At 41.1% G+C, this 23948-nt stretch overlaps 1 protein-coding gene across 1 annotated transcript in view; it reads left to right on the top strand.

The window, feature by feature from the left end:
• The window catches only part of dnmt1 (DNA (cytosine-5-)-methyltransferase 1), a 51945-nt gene extending 28901 nt beyond the window's left edge, over positions 1-23044 (top strand). Inside the window, exons 13-34 of the mRNA XM_041177274.1 lie at positions 1446-1597; positions 1876-2063; positions 2647-2824; positions 6162-6259; positions 6810-6963; positions 8233-8348; positions 9244-9445; positions 10572-10711; positions 11609-11785; positions 12648-12872; positions 13936-14128; positions 15116-15206; positions 15751-15885; positions 16645-16927; positions 17508-17649; positions 18420-18586; positions 19374-19551; positions 20049-20244; positions 21128-21291; positions 21770-21886; positions 22427-22514; positions 22679-23044. Coding sequence (XP_041033208.1) covers positions 1446-1597; positions 1876-2063; positions 2647-2824; positions 6162-6259; positions 6810-6963; positions 8233-8348; positions 9244-9445; positions 10572-10711; positions 11609-11785; positions 12648-12872; positions 13936-14128; positions 15116-15206; positions 15751-15885; positions 16645-16927; positions 17508-17649; positions 18420-18586; positions 19374-19551; positions 20049-20244; positions 21128-21291; positions 21770-21886; positions 22427-22514; positions 22679-22716 — 3422 coding nt within the window. The 3' untranslated portion in view covers positions 22717-23044. The remainder of the gene's footprint in view (positions 1-1445; positions 1598-1875; positions 2064-2646; positions 2825-6161; positions 6260-6809; positions 6964-8232; positions 8349-9243; positions 9446-10571; positions 10712-11608; positions 11786-12647; positions 12873-13935; positions 14129-15115; positions 15207-15750; positions 15886-16644; positions 16928-17507; positions 17650-18419; positions 18587-19373; positions 19552-20048; positions 20245-21127; positions 21292-21769; positions 21887-22426; positions 22515-22678) is intronic.
• The last annotated feature ends 904 nt before the right edge of the window (positions 23045-23948 follow it).

Genomic DNA, 23948 nt, shown 5'->3' with positions numbered 1-23948 from the left:
CCTTTACACTGTTAATGTGCATGCCTGGCACCCGGATCAGGATGCTCTCCTCCTCCCATTATCAGTGGACAACCCATGTTGGATACTGAAATCAATATACAGTCAACAGTGGAATGTTTGCACTGACAGACGTTGTGACCTCAGTGCATGGCACTCTTACCTCCCAGTGGCACCCCAACCTCACCGTGGCCGATTGACCTGGGCACATGGTGCCTCTCCAGCTCCAGTGCCTCCTGCTTGTATTTGGTGGTGATGATGATGATAAAATGGGGCTGCTGCCAATCCACAGCCGTTCTCTGCATTGTGTGCTGTCTTCCCCTGAAAGGAGAGAGGAGCTTTGATTAGTCCATCCTGTATCTGCATTTGCATTGCAGCCTTGCCACCCCCACCTGAGGAAAACCTTGCTGCTGTGCTAAGTGACCGATGCCAACACAATATTCGCCCTTCCTGATCGCAAGAGGCCATTAAACTGCTTGCAGCACTACACCAGATGCATCTCACCATATTGAGGGAGATGAGCCGTTCTGCCACCTCCCAGGCACGTTTTGTTGTGTTGGGGGGGGGGGGCCTCCTCCCACCTCTTGGTACCAGGATCCTGTGGCGTGCTGCTACTACCTTGAGGAGGGCGGTGAGGCGCTCATCTGAGAACCTCGGGGCCGACTGCCCTACTGACCTGCCCTCTTGCCTGTCCTGCTCTCTTAAGGACATTATCCGCTATGCTCCTATCCGACGTGAGTGGCAGCCTTTGGACGGCTGCCTGCGCCGTTTTTGAATAGGCTGCCGGGTCGCCATTGGACCTGGCGGTCATTGGCCAGCCGCCCCTTCCCATTGATCTCGGGGGCTGTGGTTTACGCTGGGCAGGCCTTAAATGGCCCGACCACGTAAAATGGTGGCACAGAGCCGATCGCAGGTGGCGATTGGCTTCCCGTCTGCCTGCCATAGGAAAAATCCTGGCCCATGTCTCCTATTAAAGTTCAGCACAAATTACCATTGGTTGAGCCACGCAAACCCAAGTTCATTCACGGCCTAGCCTGCTGACTGTTCTCTGGCTGTTCATATTTACAAATTTTAAGAAAATTATCAGACTGCATTGTTCCTCTGCCTGCTGTATTTCTGAGGCTAGTGTGCAGAAATACATTCTCGCTTTGAGACCTGAGCCTTCGCTTCCACAACCATTGTCACATTCACTGAGCAGGGCAGGTACTTGCGCTGCAATCGGGTTTGCCTGCTCAGAGCTTTAAAGAATTCAGAGACCAGACAGTGAAAGTGGTGAGCTATAGGATGCTGACAGCCAGAGTTCCACAGTGTAACTTAATGTCGTGCTTCCATACATCTACCTTTATTTCTAGAAGTAGGTGCTTGTAATGGAGCAGTGATCTTGGATTGTTGGAATGTACTTGAGATGGTAATGAAATGTATTCCTTTCTCCCCCCGCCCCCCCCCAGCATTTGCTGATTATATACTGATGGATCCCAGTGATGAATATGCAGCTATCTTTGCTGTGATGCAGGAGAAAATCCACATCAGTAAGATAGTCATTGAGTTTCTGCAAAATAATCCCGATTCCACCTATGAAGACTTACTGAATAAGATAGAGGTAAGTGCTCTGCTATCGTAGATACAGGGTGTGAAGTTTTGAAAACTCAAGCTCCCCTTCCCTTCATCCCAGGGCACTGAGGCCAATTGTGGTGCCGCCTGCTACTGTCTTGGTTGAGATCCCTTAACTCGGCACAGAGCAGTGATATATCCTGGAAACTTTCTGTTCTCTATGGCTTGGTTTCATGTTTTTGGTAAGACCCTTTTTGCTGTGAAGCCTAAGAGACAGGTAGGTTTTCCTGTTCCATTGATTTAACTATCAGCTGTTTGTGTTGACAGACGACAGTACCTCCTGCTGGGCTGAGTTTCTCTCGCTTTACTGAGGATTCCCTCCTGAGACATGCTCAATTTGTAGTGGAACAAGTGGAAAGCTACGATGAGGCTGGAGATGTGGATGAGCAGCCAATCATCATAACTCCCTGTATGAGGGACCTGATCAAATTGGCAGGTGTCACCCTTGGAAAAAGGTGAGCCCTTGGGGGCAATAAGATCTTGTAAAATTTTATAAAAGGGGAAGAAGTGCATATCCTTAAGACCTTTCAGTGTTGAGGCAACAGATGTGTCAAAAGCAGTGGTGGGCTGCACTTCACTCAGAAGTGGGACGCCCCAGATACAGAATTACAGCTCTCTCTTCTCTCCTTTCTAAACCTCCAATCACTCCTAACCACCACCACCACCACCACCACCACCTTGTAGTGGAAGCTACAAGGGCTGGTGGGTTCTGATTTTTTTAAATTGATTTTCTTCGCTTTTTTATCTATATCAACACCGTCAGTTTGGAATCACTAGGTTTCATAAACTAGGAGTGTGTTAAATTCTTGACTCAGCACAGTTGGTGTCATAGAATGATACAGTAAAGGAGGCCATTTGGTCCGTCATTTTTGTGTTGCTTCTGGAAGAGCAATGCTTGGCCATTCATCTGTTCATTGTAGCTCAAGCTGTAGCCACAAGAGAGGGTTGTTACTCTCTTTTTAAAAAAAGAAATCAGGGATGTGAGGGAGCTGGTGTTTGAACAGTGCCTTTACTTTAGCTGTTGTGCTTGGTGATTAGACGAGCAGCAAGACGACAGGCTATACGTCACCCCACCAAGATTGACAAGGACAAGGGACCCACCAAAGCAACCACCACTAAGCTGGTATATCAGATTTTTGATACATTCTTCTCTGAGGAAATCGATCAGAATGACAAAGAGAATGGGCCAAAGCGCAGGCGTTGTGGAGTGTGTGAGGTAAGTGCTTTGTTGTAATTGTGCTAAATCATGACTTGCAGCATTGTTGGATTTTTGCTATCTTACTGTACAAGGCTTCACGGCTTAACATTGTGACGTGGAATGATAGCAGATGTCTGTCCTGTGGGCACTCAGTCAACCACTTAGAGGAAGCTGGTGTGAGGAAAGCTGTTGCAAATTGATTGAGCTCCCCACGGCACTGGGGAAAGCAAAGACCCCATCCCAGTTGAGGCTAGTATTGCTATTGGCTTAAAAGCAAAAAACTGCAGATGCTGGAAATCCAAAACGAAAATAAAAATAGCTGGAAGGTCTGGCAGCATCTGCAGAGAGGAACACAGTTAACGTTTCGAATCCATATGACTCTTCAACAGAACAGAATTGCTATTGGCTTGTTGTCCAGCAAACTATAAAGTTTATAAGTTTGAGGTTGCTCGATGACAGGTTGCAATTAATGAATTGGCAGCAAGAAAAAGGATCTTGGATCAGAATATGTAGAATCAAAAACAAAAACAGAATTACCTGGAAAAACTCAGCAGGTCTGGCAACATCGGCGGAGAAGAAAAGAGTTGACGTTTCGAGTCCTCATGACCCTTCGACAGAACTTGAGTTTGAGTCCAAGAAAGAGTTGAAATATAAGCTGGTTTAAGGTGTGTGTGTGGGGGGCGGAGAGAGAGAGAGAGAGAGAGAGGTGGAGTGGGGGTGTGGTTCTAGGGACAAACAAGCAGTGATAGAAGCAGATCATCAAAAGATGTCAACAACAATAGTACAAAAGAACACATAGGTGTTAAAGTTAAAGTTGGTGATATTATCTAAACGAATGTGCTAATTAAGAATGGATGGTAGGGCACTCAAGGTATAGCTCTAGTGGGGGTGGGGAGAGCATAAAAAAAAAATGGACCATAGGTGGGAAAAGGAAAATCTATATAATTTATTGGAAAAAAAAGAAAAGGAAGGGGGAAACAGAAAGGGGGTGGGGATGGGGGAGGAAGCTCACGACCTAAAGTTGTTGAATTCAATATTCAGTCCGGATGGCTGTAAAGTGCCTAGTCGGAAGATGAGGTGTTGTTCCTCCAGTTTGCGTTGGGCTTCACTGGAACAATGCAGCAAGCCAAGGACAGACATGTGGGCAAGAGAGCAGGGTGGAGTGTTAAAATGGCAAGCGACAGGGAGGTTTGGGTCATTCTTGCGGACAGACCGCAGGTGTTCTGCAAAGCGGTCGCCCAGTTTACGTTTGGTCTCTCCAATGTAGAGGAGACCACATTGGGAGCAACGAATGCAGTAGACTAAGTTGGGGGAAATGCAAGTGAAATGCTGCTTCACTTTAAAGGAGTGTTTGGGTCCTTGGACGGTGAGGAGAGAGGAAGTGAAGGGGCAGGTGTTGCATCTTTTGCGTGGGCATGGGGTTGTGCCATAGGAGGGGGTTGAGGAGTAGTGGGTGATGGAGGAGTGGACCAGGGTGTCCCGGAGGGAGTGATCCCTACGGAAACACCTCATCTTCTGACTAGGCACTTTACAGCCATCCGGACTGAATATCGAATTCAACAACTTTAGGTCGTGAGCTCCCTCCCCCATCCCCACCCCCTTTCTGTTTCCCCCTTCCTTTTCTTTTTTTCCAATAAATTATATAGATTTTCCTTTTCCCACCTATTTCCATTATATTAAAAAAAAAATTTTTTTTTTTACATCTTTTATGCTCTCCCCACCCCCACTAGAGCTATACCTTGAGTGCCCTACCATCCATTCTTAATTAGCACATTCGTTTAGATAATATCACCAACTTTAACTTTAACACCTATGTGTTCTTTTGTACTATTGTTGTTGACATCTTTTGATGATCTGCTTCTATCATTGCTTGTTTGTCCCTACAACCACACCCCCACTCCACCTCTCTCTCTCCGCCCCCCAAACACACACCTTAAACCAGCTTATATTTCAACTCTTTCTTGGACTCGAACTCAAGTTCTGTCGAAGGGTCATGAGGACTCGAAACGTCAACTCTTTTCTTCTCCGCCGATGCTGCCAGACCTGCTGAGTTTTTCCAGGTAATTCTGTTTTTGTTTTTGTTTTGGATTTCCAGCATCCACAGTTTTTTTGTTTTTATATATGTAGAATCCAGATGGGTGGAAGTAAGAAATAACAAGGGGGAGTAGTCTTTGTGTCCCCGAACAGTAGCTATACTGTAGGACAGAGAATAAATCAGGAGATAATGAGGGCATGTAAAAAAGGCAGTGCATTAAATCATGAGTGACTTTTTAATCTTCATATAGATTGGGAAAATCAAATTGGCAGAGGTAGCCAAGAGCAAGAATTCATATTGTATTCAGGACAGTTTCCTGGAACAATATGTTATGGATCCAACCAGGATCAGGCTATTTTGGATCTGGTACGGTGTAATGAGGCAGATTTAATAAATGATCTCCAAATAAAAGATACCCTAGGAAACAATTACAATAATAGGGTAGAATTTAGCATTCCATTTAAGAGTGAGAAACTTGGGTCGGAAACAACTGTGCTAAACTTAAATAAGGGTAATTGCAAAGGAATGAGGGCAGAGTTGGCTGGAGTGGACTGGAATAGGGTTTTAGCAGAAAAGCAGTTGATGAACAGTGGCAGACATTTAAGAAAATAGTTCAAGACTCTCAACAAAGATATGTCCCAGTGAGGAAGAAGAATTCTAGAAAGGGGATAAACCAACAAGGAAGTTAAGGATAGAATCAAATTAAAAGAAAAGACATACAAATGATAAAGATTAGTGGTAAACCAGAGGTTTGGGAAAGTTTAAAAAAAACCAACAAAAGTTGGTCTTAGTTGGTGAACTGGAGTTCACAGTATTTTTTCTTTAAGCTATAGCGTAGGGGATTGTTTAACAAGTGAGTTATATCAGATGATATACAGTTTCATGTTTACTTTTTGCTGATGCCAAATTTATTTAAACTGAATTCATGCTGGCATTTTAAACTTACCTAAAGTAGTAATCCATAAAAGGCCATTGGGTTACTAGTCTGGTGACATAACGGTGTAGCCTGGTTAACAACTTACTTGGTTTATGTTTGGAGTTAAGGAAGTGCCCGTTGTGGAATTTCCACCCTGGAGATGAGATGGGTGGTGCACATGGTGTAGCCTGTGACCTGTGCGAGTGATGGTGAATTACTTTCTCACACTGCATTGGATTACTGTGTAATGCTAATCTGTGAAGATTAAAAGATGGTTCCTATAACAGGACAATATAAAGCGGTGGCTAATAATGGGACATGGGAGGAGAAGTAGAAGAAAATAACCGTTTACAAGTTGGCCCACCTTGTGATGTCTTTGTTCAGCCACTTTTGTTTTGTAACAGGTTTGCCAACAGCCTGATTGTGGAAAATGCAGAGCCTGTAAGGACATGGTGAAGTTTGGAGGTACTGGTCGCAACAAGCAGGCCTGTTTACAGAGAAGGTAAAATTTAACCAACTTGTTACATCATAGAATGTCAAAGCATTGTTGTGTGAATGCAAGAAATATATTTCTGTACAGGGGCATTAGGAAATACACATGCTTTTAATAATGTACTATATGTAATTAAATGGAGGCTGAATTGGAAGAACAATGTGGAGTAAGCAGTTTTTCTGTAGACTCCTGGTGATGGAAATTGTGTGCGCTTCTGAATGCCAAATATACTTTGATCGCTGGCCTCTACAAGCTCGAGAAAACTGCACTGCTGCAGGGCACGGGCGGGCTGAAAGCTGAGTCCACCTGTTCTGTCCTCTATTTATGCTCGTGCTGCTTTTGCACTTTTTGTGATAATGTTGGAGACAATGTGAGAGGGAAGTGATGGAATGGGAAAATAAGTAAACCAGTGGTAAATGTACTAAATCTAGAAAATGTGCAACTTGTCCAACCACAAAGAAGAATCCTTAATTTTAAAACCAATTGCACTGTTTGGTTATTTGTTAAAGTGCACACTAATTAATTGCAGGTTGCTGAAGTTTTCTCTCCTTTTCTGAAGGTGTCCAAATCTAGCTGTGAAGGAGGCTGATGATGATGAAAATGATGAAGATGATTCCGAGATAATTGGCAAAGCTTCTCCCAAAAGAATGCTGCAGGGTAGGAAGAAGAAGCAGTCTAAGAGCCACATCTCCTGGATTGGCGAGGCTGTCAAGGTAAACACAATTTAATTCACTGTTTTCATATAAAACAGAACAGGTGGTGGTTTCTAAACCACCAGACATTCCAAACTCAGCCTTGTCTTTTCAAATGAGGAATTTCTCTGCTTCACTGGGCAGTTCAGATTAAGCCAACGAGGAATTTTGAGTTCAGTCACACCTTATGACCTTGAAATATCCCCAAAGTGCTTCAGGTAATGACTTATTTAGAACTTCAGTCATTTATGCACAGAATGACAACAAACAGTCCCACCAAAAGCAAGCATGTGAATGAGCAAGTAATTTTTTATTTGGTGATGCTGGTTAAGGGAAGAATGTTGACCAGAGTGCTGGTAATTCCCTGCACTTCTGATTTGTACTGTGGGATCCATCTGAACCACTAAGAGGTATATGGAGCATTGTTTTATTGGATCACCCAATGGATGGCACATTGGACAATGCAACAGATCTCTCAGCTCCAGGTGGTCTCAATCTAGGTTAAGTGTTGAGGGAGGGGCTTGAATCTTTGATGGCTGCTGTTTATTTGCATTCTGTCACCTGGATTTGAGTTCAACCTGGAGTGAAGTCTGGTGTGAAAGCACTCATAATTAATTCAGCTATACTTTAGCAACCTTGGTCAAAGGATGGCTGATGTGAGAAACTAAAGTGGCATGTTAGCGCGGTAACCTGTACTTCTATATTGCAGCAAAATGAAGGGAGCTTACTCTGTAATCCAGCCATAGTAAAGTTAACCTAAAACTGCTTGTTGCTGACACTGGGTATCAAAATTAAACATTCACCTTCACAGAATTCACAATGGTAGCAGAATTATTTTTGGCTCAAAGCCACGTCTTGGTTAACAGCAGCCTACCATTACTCAGTACTTTAGTGAAACATCCTATGATGATTAACATTGTAAATGTTAATATATCAAAGAGTTTACAAACTTGTGTAGACTTTTAGAATGCCAATAGCTATAATCATGTTTTAAAGGGAAGTTTTGCTGTTTTAACTGGATAGCTTTATGAAATGCCACACTCACACTCACTCATGTAAATCCTTCTGACATGACATCTAACCTCAGCTCATTATTTTGTCACTTTGGGGAATGGTGGACTCTTCCACTGCTGTAACCAGTATAACTTCCTGAATGCACTTTTAAACATAAGTTTCATTTCAGTATAATTGTTCAGTATAATTAATGGTAATCAATTTCAAAACACGAATAGTTTGCATCATCACTTTAAACAGAGTAAACCTCAGTGTCTAATGCTTGTTTCTTTTCAGGCTGATGGAAAGAAAACCTATTACCAGAAGGTATCTGTAGACGACGAAATTCTGGAGATCAATGATTGTGTAGCCGTCAGCCCTGATGATCCTAGCAAACCCCTTTATTTAGCGAGGTTGGTACTTTTTTAAGCTGTAGGTTTTTGTAACAAATTTTCCCAAAGGAAATTTGAGGTCACCAGATTTCACACCCCCATCCTCTTAGTTTCCTTTTTGAATTTGTTCACAGCTATTAAATGAACGTTTTAGTATGTGTGCTTTTGTTCATTAGCACGATTCAATTGTTGTATAAGGATGGGGCAGAGAGAGCTGCGTATGTTGCAAAGCTGGGGGACCCTGAAGTACATCAATGTTCTGGGAGATCCCTTGCAAAGAAAAGTTTGTAAATCAGTATTTTTTAAACTACTGAAAACCCTAGAGCTTGGTTTCAGAATACTCTGATGTCACATTGTTGGTCTGTCAGCATGTTCTTGAGTCAGACTTTCTGCTGACCTCAGTTGGTTAAGGATAGTAATTCAGCTTGTGATGAAATTATGAATTAGATGATGAAGTCATTTTTTGGCAGCTTTATGATGCATTCAAGATGGATATTACAAATGAATAGACGTGCTGGAGTATTTTAAAATTCAGATTGGTAAATGCTAGTTTTCATGTAACAATGTTTGGCATATTGTTCTAAACAGAACCATGTTATTAACAACACTAATCACCATGGGATTACACATGTTGGAATTATATGGCTTCAAATCTGTTTCTTTGAAACAGTTATGTTCAAGAATATACTTTGGATTTTATTCGCATTTGTCACTGGGTAAGGGCATTGCCTGCTCTCCAGCTTCATTATTAAATTACAGCATATAATTATTGTACTTGGCTGACAGAACAGTTTTTGCTTTGCAATAGCTGGATTCTGTATATGATGAGATTGACTCCTGTTGAATAGTATCAGAGATCCTCAAAATAAACCACTTTTTTTGTGATTAGCTGTATAATTTTATGCTTGTTTTGCAGAATCACATCCATGTGGGAAGACAATAATGGGAAGATGTTCCATGCAAATTGGTTTTGTCGTGGCACTGACACAGTGTTGGGCGAGACTTCAGATCCCCTTGAACTCTTTCTGGTAGATGAGTGCGAAGACATGCAGCTATCTTATGTAGATAGTAAAGTTAAGGTCATCTACAAGACTGCTTCAGAGAACTGGGCACTAGAGGTGAGGAAGTTTTTTAACTGAAAATGTATCTGTTAACTTCATCTAACTGTTCTTTTCATACAGTGAAACACTTTAAAAATTGAGTTCCTCATAAATCTCATTGCTGGTGTAATAATAACGTGTAAAGGAAATACTTGTTGTGTCAAGGGTTGGATTTTCAAACTCACTCATGCAAACTGACTCCTATGTGGACTCCAAGTGAAAGTACAGTTTGATTTGTCTCCTGCTTTTGGCACATAAACATGAGCAAGCTTGAAGGTTGTGCATTGAATATACAGGGCTCGGCTAAAATCACACTACATTTACCTTCTCCATCTACGACATGCTCTACGTCAGCATAAAACATGTTTCTCTCATGTTCCTGATGATCCTAATCCTGAACTTTTTAAAATCATGCTCTGCTTTCTGAAACTTCTGTGCAAGATCAAGTATTAACACAAAAGCAAAATACTCCAGATACTGGAAATCTGACAAAACAAAAAATGCTGGAAGTACTCAGGCCTGGCAGCATCTGTGGAGAGAGAAACCCAGTTTATAGTTTCAGGTCTGTGCCCTTTCATCAGAATAACATCAAGGTGCCTGTTAAATATTAAGGAAAGCGGATATTTTTTGGCACTAAAGAGTTGAGGCAGAAGATCAGCCATGATCGTACTGAATGACAAAGCACGCTCAAGGGGCATTATGACCTACTCCTACACTCTTATGTTCCAGTACCAAATCTAAGCCATTTAAGCATAAATCTCGATCAGCGATCGATAAGCTGTTAGACTCCGGGGAGGTGTCCTTGCATTCACTGGTGGGGTACTGATGAAGAATTGGAATTTTTGCCTCTTCCTGTGTCTTCTCTTAAATCAAAGTTGCTTAATTTAAATTACCTGTAATTTAAAGTAAAATGGTGGAATTTAAAAAAAACACCATTTTTGAAAATTCTGGATTTCACATTTTTTAAACAAAAAACAAGCTTGTTTTGACAGACTAATCAGACAGATGAGTCCCACCCTGCTATTTGAAACATGCAACAATCCTCCAAGCTCCACCACCCTGTATTATGACCTTTTTTGTAAATATACTTCAAGTTATATTTGTATGGAATATGAAGCGAGCATTGTGTTTTCGTGCTTCTCAGGGTGGAATGGATGACAATTTTGAGCTGAAGATGGTTGAAGATGATGGGAAGACCTACTTCTACCAGATGTGGTATGACCCAGAATATTCACGATTCCAGACTCCTTCAAACTGTGAACCAACTGAGGAGAATAAACACAAGTGAGTAAAGACCAGTAATGTTCATTTGGAGGTTTGGAGACAGCTTTCCAGACCATCGTTTGTGGCTAATTAGTCGTTGGAAATTGAAACCATCTCGTACCTCTCAAACCCCTGTTATTGAGTTTGAATACAGAAAAACCATTAGGCCCAGTGTGAAAAGATGATTCTCCAAGATAGGGTTTTGTTTTTTAAATAGCCAAGGAACTGAGGAGGAAATGGCAAACACGTGATTTGAAAGGAAGAGTTTGTTGGTAAATTGGACTACATAAATCAATTATGTATTGGAATATAGAGCCAGAGATTCTTAATAACTCCCACTGCAGTTCCAGTTTTTTCATTCTAATGTACTCACTTGCATCTGATGTCCATTGGGTAACATCATAATCACAAGTTTCAACAGGTTTGTCCTTCCTAATGCTGGAGGTGTTGATCAAAGCACTCTTCAGCTCTTGTTTATGTGCCACTTGGACGTGTACAGGATTCCTTTTGTTGTTCAATTCAGAAGATGGGTACAGTTCAGAAAATTGATATTTTAGAGCAGAACATATCTGGATAATGAAGAGGCCAGTATTAGTTTATCCAGCATCTGTAATAGTACAGCAATCCTATTAGCTCTCCCATGTGAATGACTTGTATTTCCTGAATAATGCACTTAATTTTGCAATTAATAAGTAACATTTTCTTCACTTTTTCTCTCTTTTTTAGAATTTTTTTTTAAATTACTTTTTATTTCATATATTCCACATTTAAATTGTTGACCCCAATTTAGGGGACCTGTCTATAAAAGTCTTTACTTTTGTTTCAGTGATTCAGCTTGAAGATGTTCTGCAACATTGAATTTTTAACATTGAATACTGTGTCACCTTAACCGAGTCTTTTGGGCTGCTGGTTTTCTAGATTCTGTGACAGCTGTGCTCGATTAGCTGAAATCAGGCAACAAGAGATGCCACGGGTCCTAGAAGCACTAGACATGAAAGACGACTCTAAGGTTTTCTACTCGTTGGCTTCTAAGAATGGAACTCAGTATAGAGTTGGAGATGGTGTTTACATGCTACAAGATGCATTTTCCTTCAGGTAATAATTTCCTGACCGTATCAGTTCTGCACTGGATGCATATTTGTGACAGCACTACTCATCAGCACTGGAAGAGGTTATTTCACTACCCAGATAGTACAGAGGTCTGGGTAATGACAGTCTTTTCAGTAAAGGAGCAATTCACTTCAAGGTGAGGTTTGTATTTCCGAACAATAAAGTCTTGTATTTTCAAATCAGAAAGTATAAACTGGTGAAAAGTTGTGCCTTCTAATTGTAAATGGTTTGAGATAGGACTAAACTTTTCAGAAAGCTAGCCTAACAGGTTGGGATGATTCCTAGACCCGGTTTTTTTTTTTTACACACTTTTTTTACAACCTGACCTAATATAATTAAGAATTCAATTAATAAATTACACTTTTTGCGTAGTTCCAAGCTTGTACCAAGAAGTTCAGATTCAATCTCCAATCTGTGCTGACTGGAGTTAGTCTTGGCCACTTGGGTAGCTGGAGCTTTACTGTCAGCAAGTCAGAGATTTCAGGAGGAGAAGCAGAGAAATTTGTCAAAGATGACACGACACGTTAAAGGGCACAGGGTGACACGTTAGAGGGCCATGAGCGTTCAAATGAATCACTCCATTGTTTTTCAGCCTAGCAACTTTTCCAAGTATTTCTCAAACATATTCAAGTGCAGTTCTTAATGTTCTGAGATGTGTAGATGGTGAATTTAGAGACATTCTGAGTCATTAGCTGGTTTGTTTCATTAGACAGTAGATGAAAGATGGATGAAACAAGAAAAAAGGAAGAAATTCGTGCTGAAAATTGAGAGGTTCAGATTAATTTGAAGAGATCGTTCTCAGTCTGGCTCGCCGATAATTTTCTATTCTTGGATGTCTTGTCTTCAGTGTGAAACCATCCAGCCCTGGCAAGCGACCAATAAAGAAAGATGACGTGAATGAAGACCTTTATCCTGAATATTACCGTAAATCCTCTGATTATATCAAAGGCAGCAACCTGGATGCACCTGATCCATTCCGAATTGGCCGCATTCAAGAAATCTTCTGTCATAAGCGTAGCAATGGCAAACCCAACGAAGCAGATATTAAACTGCGTATCAATAAGTTCTATAGGTGAGTAGGATCTCAAGATGCCCGCTGCAACAAATGTTAACTGTCTCACTCTAGTAATATATGTTCTTGTTCCTTCATCAATTGATAAATAATCAATGATAATCCTGATGTGGCACTGCAGAGGTTGGTTTATATCTGAACTTTCCAATTTATCCTGGCTAGAGGTAGTTATATTTTTGCACTTGCCCAGGAGCAGGCTGTTTGCCCATTTCTAAGCATAGGAAGGTAGGAATACATAACTTTTTAACAAATCCAATAACATAAATAAGAGCAGGGGTAGGCTAAACAGCCGGTTGAACCTGTTCCACTATTCAATGATATCACAGCTGAACTAGATATTAGCCCCATTTTCCTTACGTCCCATATCCTTTGACTCCCTCAGTGCTCAATAATCAATCGAGCCAATCTTGAACATACTCAACTGAACATCACAGCTCTTCAGTAGAGAATTCCAAAGATTCACAACCCTCTGAGCTCTGAAATTTCTCATCTCAGTCCTAAATGGCTGACCTCTTATCTTGAGACAATACCCCAAAGTTCTAGTTTCTCTAGCCAGAGAGTCTAGAATGTATCCAAGTATTTCTTTTGATGTGTGAGGGCTTTTATGTTTGGAAATATAGAAGCCATTATTTATATAGTAAGAGTCTAAAAAAACAGATTGAAATGAACAACTGGTTAATCAGTTTTGCTGGTGTCGGTTATGGGAGAAATATTAGCTTGGACACAAGGAGAACGCCTACTCTTTGAATAGTGCCTTGGGATCTGCAGTCTCTGTCTGAACAGATAGTTTGAGGCCTTGGATTAATGTCTTAGGATAGCAGTACTAGATCAGTACTGCTCTAGAGTGTCAGTCTAGATTGTTCTCTATTTATGTGGTCAGCGCTACCAACTGATCCAAGCTGACATTCCAAATCTAGGAAATTTAATTTTGTGACTAAATGCATGTTTCAACTTCTTGATCTTCTTGACAAGCCTGGTTTTGTCAAGAGTTCCATTTTGCGATGCTTGGACAGTTTGAGATGTGCTTTTTCCTGCTGCCACTGATTGGAATTGTTTCTTCCAGAGCTGAGAACACACACAAGGGTCTTAAAGCCAGTTACCACACTGATATCAATTTGTTGTACTGGAGTGACGAAGAAGTGATTGTGGACTTCAAAGATGTTCAGGGACGCTGTACTGTGGAGTATGGGGAAGATCTCACTGTGTCCATTCAGGAGTATTCTGCTGGAGGGTCTGACAGATTCTATTTCCTAGAGGTTAGACCATTATAAACAACCACGTTATATAATCTATACCAGAATTGATTATAATTCACTTTCAAATGGATGTGGATAGAGTTCTTCTGCCACCTGCTCCAAATGCCATCTTTAAATGTGAACTGGTTGTTGAGAGTGATGTTGGAATGCACTATTCATACGATTTAAATAAGCAGAAACTTAGTAACATACTTATAAACAGTTTCCTTCTCATAGGGCTGAGTTCTCAGTGACGCAGACAAGTACTTTCTGTCACTAGCTGACTTTAATTTGAGAAGCTAAACTGAGGCCTTGTCTGTTTTCTCAGGTGCATGTAAAAGACCTCATGGCACCGTTCAAAGAAGAGCAGGGGAGTTGTCCACATTGTTCTGGACAATATTTACCCCTCAGCCAAAATATTTTTTTTAAAAGAAAATGACGATCATTTATTTCATTGCTCTTCTGAAAACTTGCTGTTGTGTTTCCTACATTACAGCAGTGGCTAAATTTCAAAAGGACTTAATTAACTGTAAAATGCTTTGGGACATCCTGAGGACATGAAGAGTGCTATAGAAATGCAAGTCTTTCTTTCCATATCCCCAAAAAATCTCTTTCCAATAGAGGGTGCTGATCACCAAGATACTGAGACAACTTATCTACGTAGTCCAGGGAGACTGTGACCCCACTAATGGTTTGGCTCAGACTTCTAATTCAGCACTGACTCGGCTGGGAGGTGGGATCAAAGCCTGGGCATGTCTAGTTTGTGTGGCAAACTACCACATCATACAATTCATTTGCATGGTTTTAGCATTGTTTTCTGTGCTGAAAATTTGCAAGTGAGTAACTTGGTTGATTCGAAGGTGGAGGAGTCAAGTGCATTCAAGGTATGGAATGGATGCTAGACTGATATGGCTGTAAGATATTTTTGATAAACTTGGAATACCAAACAATTTTTTGCATGGGAGTTCTATTAAGATCCCTAAACTGTCTCTTCTCTTTAATTCACAGGCTTACAATGCAAAGTTAAAAAGTTATGAAGATCCGCCAAATCGTGCCCGCAGCTCAGGAAACAAAGGCAAGGGGAAAGGGAAAGGCAAAGGTAAATGGTGTTTGGAAGTTGCTGGTCATTGTGGTGTTACTAAATTAGCAGTAAACATGCTTTTAGAAGTGGCTGCAATGGTAAAGATAGCATGTGACAGATTAGAGTGTCCAGGTTTGATCCTCGATCTATGCTGAGCTAACTAATCTAATCAGATGTTAAATTTCGAATGGCAATTAGTTGATGTACACTTGGGCTAGAGTAGCACAAAATCTGCCAAATCGTCTGCTCCTTACCAGTTTCCACTGCAGTTCTGTTGGAAAAAAGTGTGTGGATGTTGTAGAAAAATTGTCATGTTTGTCTGATGCTTCATGAGGTTTTAATAGTTCTGTGATCGAATAGCCTGACAATACTTTTGTGAGCTCACACGCTAAGAACGGCCACTTGGTCAATGAATAAATCCTAGTAAAAATAAATAGATTTGAGAGAAGTCTGTTCTTGTACAGATTTGAATGTATTGTGAAACCAGGGTTGGTTGAGACTTTTATTTGGGGTTTGGTGAAGGGAGTGTTTTGTAGCTTTAATGCTTTTTCTTTGCTTGCAGGAAAAGGAAAGGGGAAATCTACAGCTGAACCTGAGCAAACTGAGCCAGCAATTACAGATGACAAATTGGAAAAACTGCGCAGCCTTGATGTTTTCTCGGGTTGTGGGGGGCTCTCCGAAGGATTCCATCAGGCAGGTTAGTTTGTGGGGGAAAGAGACTTCCTATTAACCAAATGAGTAGCCTGAGAAATTGGACTCTAGTTAGAGAACCTGATGGATTTGGAAAACTGCACATTTGATGCAGTGTTTCATCAAGAAAAATTAGAAAATTGAATGTGGTATTCCTGGCATAAGTTCCTTGGCATCTTTTTTATGGTCGGTATAATCTCCTGAATTGTTACACATGTGTACACAAGTGTCCAGCACTCCTCCAGTTCTGGCTATCTGGCCCATGCACTCCCTGTGACCTGCCCTTCCTGTAAGCCACTCTTTCAATTGCATTTCTCTGTCATTTGTACTTGGCCATTTCATCTTGGCAGGCCTGACAATTTAAGAAGCATTGGAGCTTTGATTCCTCAATGATGGATTTAGGATTGATTCACCAGGTGGGAGGGCTTTCCAAATTCAAATTGCTGAACACAGTGGCTTTTTTTTGGGGGAACTTTGAATGGAAATGCATAAATTCCTTCAGGCAATTCGGTTGTAACTTTGTTTATGGAGAGGATTCTTATATTATTTAGTTACATAGAATTCACTTAATATAACAAAAGTAGCTTACTATGCCAATAATGGGCACTGATTACAATGTTTTAATGTATGTCAGAAATCAGTGAAGATTTTTTTTTAAATTATACCTCTTTCAAAGAGCCATTATAGGCATGATGGGCCAAATGGCAGCCTGATGTGCTGCAAGATTCAAATTGGTAGCGTGCAAATTAACTCTGCTCTTCCACAGGTATTTCGGAGACTCTATGGGCTATTGAGATGTGGGATCCAGCAGCCCAGGCATTCCGCTTGAACAATCCAGGTGCTACTGTATTCACAGAGGACTGCAACGTTCTCCTAAAACTTGTCATGGCCGGGGAGAAGACCAATTCCCTTGGGCAGAAGCTGCCACAGAAGGGTGACGTTGAGTTGCTCTGTGGCGGGCCCCCATGCCAAGGCTTTAGTGGAATGAATCGCTTCAATTCCCGCACTTACTCCAAATTCAAGAACTCCCTCGTTGTCTCTTATCTCAGGTCAGTGGGGAGGTCACTGAAATTTAGCAATTCTTTTCTGGTGTAACACTTGATTGGGTGGTCTGCTTTGTCTGCTGATTGAGTATATAAGAGAAGCATTCTCATTTAGCATCGTGGCACAGAAATCATGATCAGAGTCTTGTTTGGATTTTATAGGCAGCAACAAGTTGTTGCAAGGGGGGAGTGGTGCTGTGGGGGCGGTGGGGGTTGGATTGTAGGCAGGCAAAGTATTTGATGGAAAAGCAAACTGAACTTCCTTAACCTGTCGCTCGGACAGACTGTTCCTCCAGCAGCTTCGATGACTGGAGCACTCATTGAATTTGAATTGATCTTGCTGGAACACTTGGAGCTGACTGTAGAATATGTCGCTTCAGAAATTCACACTGGCTGTTTCCTTATCTTGAGCCTCAGCCTTATACTGCTCTAGAAATCAGAGTTTGCTAATGTCTGATTCTACTTTTCTATCTTCGTAACTACAAGAGCTTTGGAAATAACAACAAAAATATTTTGTTGATTGCACATGCTGTTCTCAGGTACCTTGTGCGCAAATTTCAATCACTTGTATTTATTTACATTGCAGCTATTGTGACTATTACCGGCCCAGGTTTTTCCTCTTGGAGAACGTGAGGAACTTTGTATCATTCAAGCGCTCCATGGTTCTGAAGCTGACCCTTCGGTGTCTGGTGCGAATGGGTTATCAGTGCACGTTCGGTGTGTTACAGGTGAGTTGGTGCTACTCTTGATTTGCAGCAGGTGTATGTGCATATCTCCCAGCAGAATGCGTTTTGTGCAAAGGTGGTCAGTGATTTTTTTTTTCTTTTTTATTTCTTAAATTCTCAACACATACTAGACAGTGTGAAAATCAAACAAGACTTTGATTAATTTGTGTTTTCTCGACGTTTAAAGGTCACTAAATAGAATGGTTTATTAATCTGAAGTATGTATTGATGCACTGTTGGAAAGATTTGTCTGTGAAATTAGTTATTGCACTTTGTTCCTCCCCTCTTCTGAGAGCCCTGACTCTTCTATAAGGTAATGTCCTCCAGTGCCAGAAGCTCCCATAAGTCTAAACAGTATCTGCAGCTTGCTCACCTAGGGAGAACGTGATAGGAGATTGAGCCACTATTACCAGACTTTCCCCAATCCTGGCATGTGGTGGCCATTGCTACCACTGTCCTGTGTAGAATTGGGTAACTAGACACAGGATCAGGTTTGGAACTGTTTGGTCTGTAGGCCTCAGGGCTATGTTGAGCAGTGCCTTTGCCAGCTTACTCACTTTTTAATGTTACACAGCGATGCTGCTGGTCTTGAACTGTACCATGGGTTTAGTTCCAGTTCAGTCAATACAGTGGGTGAAAAGAGATGAAGCTGAGACGAGGCAGGTGACTGCTTCTGAAGTTTTTTTAAGTAACTGTTTAAAGTGCTTCTCTTTTACCTTTTCTGAAAACAAACTGGCATTTCCCTTTCTGAATTTAACATGTTTTATTCTCAGGCTGGTCAGTATGGAGTAGCCCAGACCCGCCGGCGAGCTATCATTCTGGCTGCAGCCCCTGGAGAGAAGTTGCCACTGTTCCCAGAGCCTTTACATGTATTTGCACCAAGGGCCTGCCAACTCAGTGTGGCTGTGGATGATAAGAAGTTTGTCAGCAATGTCACCAGGTAAAAAATTGCTGCACAGGATTTTCACTTTCTCTGACCCTATTTTCTCCCTCTCCCAAAGTCATGGACAGTTATCAGGCTTTGGTTGTTGTTGGTGCCCGTTGCCCTCTAATAATTCACCAAACTGGCTATTTTCACTAGTCTTGACCATAACAGGCTATTCAACCACAATTGGCATTACCATCATATTGGAGTGTATCCATGCACTTTTTCAGCAAGGTTGACCAGAGAACAGGAGGTCTTCTTATTCCCATTCTCTTTCACTAAACCTGGGCTACTGAGCCAATTGTAGCTTCCCAGCTGAGATCAGTTAACTCAGCACAGGCCACTTGTTTGTGAGGCTCAACTAATCTCTGCATAAATTCAGGTGCAATTTTGTGACTGCATATTACTTAAAGAACCTTGGCCAAACTTTTTTCTTTACAAGAATAACTTGTTTATTTTACTTTAACTTTTTATCTTTCCTCCCCAAGAGAAGAAAATTAACCTTTTTTTTAAAATATAGTGCACTAACATTAATTTTTATTTCTACACTGCAAGTGTTTGCCACCACACAGTAGCCACTGTGTTAACTGATACTTAATTTAACTCCATGTTCTTTGACTGAAGGCAACTAACTTGCCACTGGCTGGTTGAACCTAGAACCCCTCTGGTTGGTTTGACTCAGTAATATACTGGGTGGTGCAGTTACTGAGCTATATGGAGTTCTTTCTAACTTATAGCTAATGTGAAGTAATATTTGGAGGTAGACCTTCTTTAAAAAAAATATATATTAAATCTTCCAAAGGACGAAGTCTGCTCCATACAGGACCATCACAGTAAGGGATACCATGTCTGATCTTCCTGAAATCCGCAATGGAGCCTCTGCATTGGAAATCTCGTATAATGGTGAACCACAGTCCTGGTTCCAGCGACAGATTCGGGGCACACAGTACCAGCCCATTCTGCGGGATCACGTTTGCAAGGTAGGGAAGCTTTTGTAACTAACTCAGATTTGTCACAAATGATCAGCCATGATCTTATTGAATGGTGCAGCAGGCTCGGGAGTTGAATGGTCTACTGTTCTTATGGAGGTTAGCTGAAGCAGCAATCATTGCAGATCGAGCACAAAGGATACAAAGTCAGAGAACAATACTAATCAGTCCAGTTTTCCAATTCACCTGGTTTAGCATCTCTTATTCATGGACTTCATTGCTTTACTTGACAGATTAATCCACAAACATTTATCATCCTTTCAATAAACACATCATTTGGACTGCTTTTAAATATACTGTTCGTTCATGCCAATTTAAGGCTTAAAGTAATATTCTGGGTTCAGTTCACTTCTGTTATTATTTTATATATGAGGTTCTACTGTCTGCCTTTACTGGCTCTCTAGACTTTAAAATTTACACACATTTTCTTTCTTCTGAACCGCATCCTCTCAATTATCCCATCTCTCTCTCTCTCTCTCTCTCTGCAGGATATGAGTGCCTTAGTGGCAGGCAGAATGCGACACATCCCCCTTGCTCCAGGTTCAGACTGGCGTGATCTTCCCAACATTGAGGTGCGCCTTTCAGATGGGACCACGACCAAAAAACTGAGGTACACGCATCATGACAAAAAGAACGGGCATAGCAGCGCTGGCGCTCTGCGTGGAGTGTGCTCTTGTGCGGAAGGTGAGTGGAAGATGAAAGAATCTATCTGTTTACGGTCATGTGTGTGTTAGTACCTTGATGCATTTTGAAGAATGAGGCAATATAAACTAAATGGTACAATTATAAAGAGGTTGTAGAAGCAGAGAGAGCTCAGGAGTTCACATGCTCAAAACTCTGAAGGCAGTGGGCAGTTTGATAAAGCTGTCAAAAGCACACTGGGTTCTCAGCTTTATGAATATAGGCATGTCTTTGTTAAGCTGAACCTTTTCTAAATCTGGTTAGACCTCAGCTAGAGTATTGTTTTCAATTCTGGGCATCACACTTTAGGAAAGATGTCAAGATCTTGGATGTTATGAAGAGATAAGGAGGTTGTATTTGCGATTGGACAGATTAGGGTTGAAAGCTCAGCTCCAGATCAGATAGGACACGGACAGTGTGGTTCAGCCTATGATGGTGACCAAGGAAGGGGCATGGGCTTGGTATTTAAATTGTGATGCTGTAGATTATAATGGGTGGCGTAAGGCATAAAGGAGAGCAATCACCAATAACAGCTTTCTAAGACAGTGAAAGTAACGCGTTATGGGGTTTATTTTCATAATTGCCATCCTTATCCGCATCCTGACTTAAATTTGAGGTGCAGATTTTTCCAAGCTAAATTCTGCAAAAATATTGATAGGGTTTTAAATTTTCCATTTGTTTAGTCTATTGCCCCACTATCTCCTGGGTCTGAATTTAATGGTTGTTACAAGTAGATTTTTAAAAATAATCTTCAAGAACTTTAAATGTTGCAGTTTGTGTTTAAATTACTTTGTATTAGTATCTCTCTCTTGCTCCCTGCATGTTATCCTCCACACCACAGAATTATGAAAGCTAGGCCCACTCTAACTCCCGTTTTGTTTTGCAGGTAAACAATGTGAGTCAGCTGATCGACAGTTCAACACACTCATTCCTTGGTGCCTACCCCACACTGGAAACAGGCACAATCACTGGGCTGGCCTATATGGTAGGCTGGAATGGGATGGATTTTTCAGTACAACAGTCACCAATCCTGAACCTATGGGGAAACAGGTAAATCAAGCCTTCTGCTCAAACACCACATGCAGCAATTTAACTTGCATTGAAATCTGGATTATACTTTGTTTTTACACCCGATCAACTTCCTTAAAATGAACTTATTGAGCTTCTTTGGCTGAGTGGGTAAAGGCAGCACCTAGTGTTTTATACTGACCAACTAGTCTCTAGTGTTTGATTTCAGCTACAGTTTGACTTCTGGGAAGGAGAATATTAGTCCAGACTCCTTGTCACGTTGACTCCCTCCTGCTGCAAGGTGCACGTGCGCATGTTATTTGATAAAGAATAGGCTCAGCTATGGTGTTCTTTGTTCTAATAACCTACCAACATGGGCTGGCCCCTTGAGAGCAGCAGAGAGCTTTTGGTTATCTGAAACCATTTCTCAGTGTGATGGGCAGAGAAGAGGAAGGAAAAATTGGAGGGACAAAAGCTAAATATTTTTGATGGAATCTAATGTTGGTTTTCTGTGTTCTAGGGCCGTGTGCTACATCCTGAACAGCACCGTGTAGTGAGTGTGCGAGAGTGTGCACGCTCTCAGGGATTCCCAGATACATACAGGCTATTTGGAAACATTTTGGATAAGCACAGACAGGTAAGTGTTTTTCAAATTTATTAATCTGGGGTTGAAAAAATTATTGCTGGATAGCTTGGATAATTAAATGCTGTAGATTCAGTGCATCAGAACAGCTCATAATGCAGCATTTACCCTACTGAGGCTGTTAGCTTCACACTGACAACTGCTTAATTTCTGGTACATCATCCTGTAGGAATGTTTGCATATTTGTACCAGTGGCAGGAAATAAGCAGCACTGTTGACATTTTCTGGGTTAAATCTGAAGCTTTTTCTAGTTCTTGCCAGCATGCTAGATCAGTGGGAATGATCTTGTCATTGGCAGAGGCTAAGTAAGATGTCTGGCTGCCTTGGTAATAGGCGGATGGATTTATGTTGGAGTGAGCCTGCCTCCTGGTCAGTGGCAGCAGGTACCTTTTGCATTCTCTATGGTGGAGGAGGTTTTAAACAAGGTAGTCACAACATGCACAAGCCATGTTGCTGTTAAATCTACTGAAACTGCAGTTTTTATTTTTATGTGGCAAGTCTATAAGTCTTTTCCAACTCATTTTTTAAAAACAGGTTGGCAATGCAGTACCACCTCCTCTGGCTAAAGCAATTGGCCTGGAAATTAAAATGTGTATGGTTGACAAGAAGAAAAAGAACACAGGTAACTGGCTTGAAATGTCCAAAGCAGTGTGATTTTGTATCTTTGAAATGCCTGAGGCTGTTACGGGATGGATGGGATGGGTGTATAGGGAGAGGAAAAAGTTACGAGGTAAAGTGGTTAAATGTTAACAGTTGCTCTGTTCTCAATCACTTTTTTTCTAATAGAGCCTATCAAAGTAGAGATCATGGACACTACTGACTGATTCTCATCTCCTTGAGCTTGATGTTCCCACGGAACCTTCACGCACTAGATTGAAGGCAGAAATATCCCTGTGAATATTCAGTGAAACAATGTCCTTTTTAACTGGCTGGCATGGAGTTGCCAATGAAGATGTAACATTGTTTTTAGTTAATGAACATTTTTCTCGATTGTGCAGTGCTGTCATGCATTGTGGATTTTAACGTGGTTTTAAAATGCACAGTATTTGAATAATTGCCCACTTTCTGCAGTGGTAATTCATATGTTTAATAAACTTGTAGTTTTTATATGTTGTAATATTTCTTCCAATAAATACCTTTTATTAAGTGGAATGCTAGCATCCTGACTGCTTTTAGTTTTTATTCATCTGAGTGTCACCAGGAAGTACTAGCTCAAATTCCATCCCTAAATCTTTATGATGCTCCTTACAATATTATTTTGAAGTTTTGTCAAATTTTGTTCAATAATGCTGTGAAGCACCTTTACCGGGTTAAAGATTTTTTTTTAATGTAAGTTGTTTTGAAATGTCTTTTTCTGGAATTTTCTGGAAGTTTAAGTTAATGAAATTACATATTTCACCATGACCTGCCTGCTTAAAGCTGCCTTTCAGTTTGAATTTTTAATTCCGTAAGCAGCAATTCAAGTAGATGAGGCCATAAAGATAATTGAAAGAACAGGGGTATAAAATGTTGAGAATGTGTAAAAATCAATTGGAATAAAACATATGTTGGTCTTCACAATATAGGAAAGTTGTTGAGCAATAAAGAGGGGACAGTGCAGATTCACTGGATGCTGCCTGGTACAAGGAAATAAAGACAAGTTTGGGCTGTTTTCAATATTTGTTTAACTGTAGCTAGTAGTAAAGCATAACATCACCCTAGACCACAAACTCATCCTCAACTCTTAAATTTCTCATCCCGGTTTTAAAATTGATTCATGGCCTGAGTGCTATTTTCTGGCTTGCAATGAGCAAAATGACTAGAGAACTACAGCAACCTGCTCATTTTGTGTAGAAACTTCCATCTAACCTCCAATTGCTGAAATGATCAGGGCAGAGGCCAACACCTGAGTATAAAAATTCTAGGATTCAATTTCAATAAGACTGTTACCACTTCAAAGGACAAGGGCAGCAGACACATGGGAACACCACCTCCTGGAAGTTCCCCTCTAAGCCACACACCATCCTGGATTGGAACTGTATCATCACTCCTTCACTCAATCCTGGAACTCCCTCAC

Source organism: Carcharodon carcharias, chromosome 30 (genome assembly GCF_017639515.1).
Source record: "Carcharodon carcharias isolate sCarCar2 chromosome 30, sCarCar2.pri, whole genome shotgun sequence".
Taxonomy (NCBI): Eukaryota; Metazoa; Chordata; class Chondrichthyes; order Lamniformes; family Lamnidae; genus Carcharodon; species Carcharodon carcharias.
Note: the sequence above shows the minus strand (reverse complement) of the source record. Positions and strands in the feature narration are given on the sequence as shown.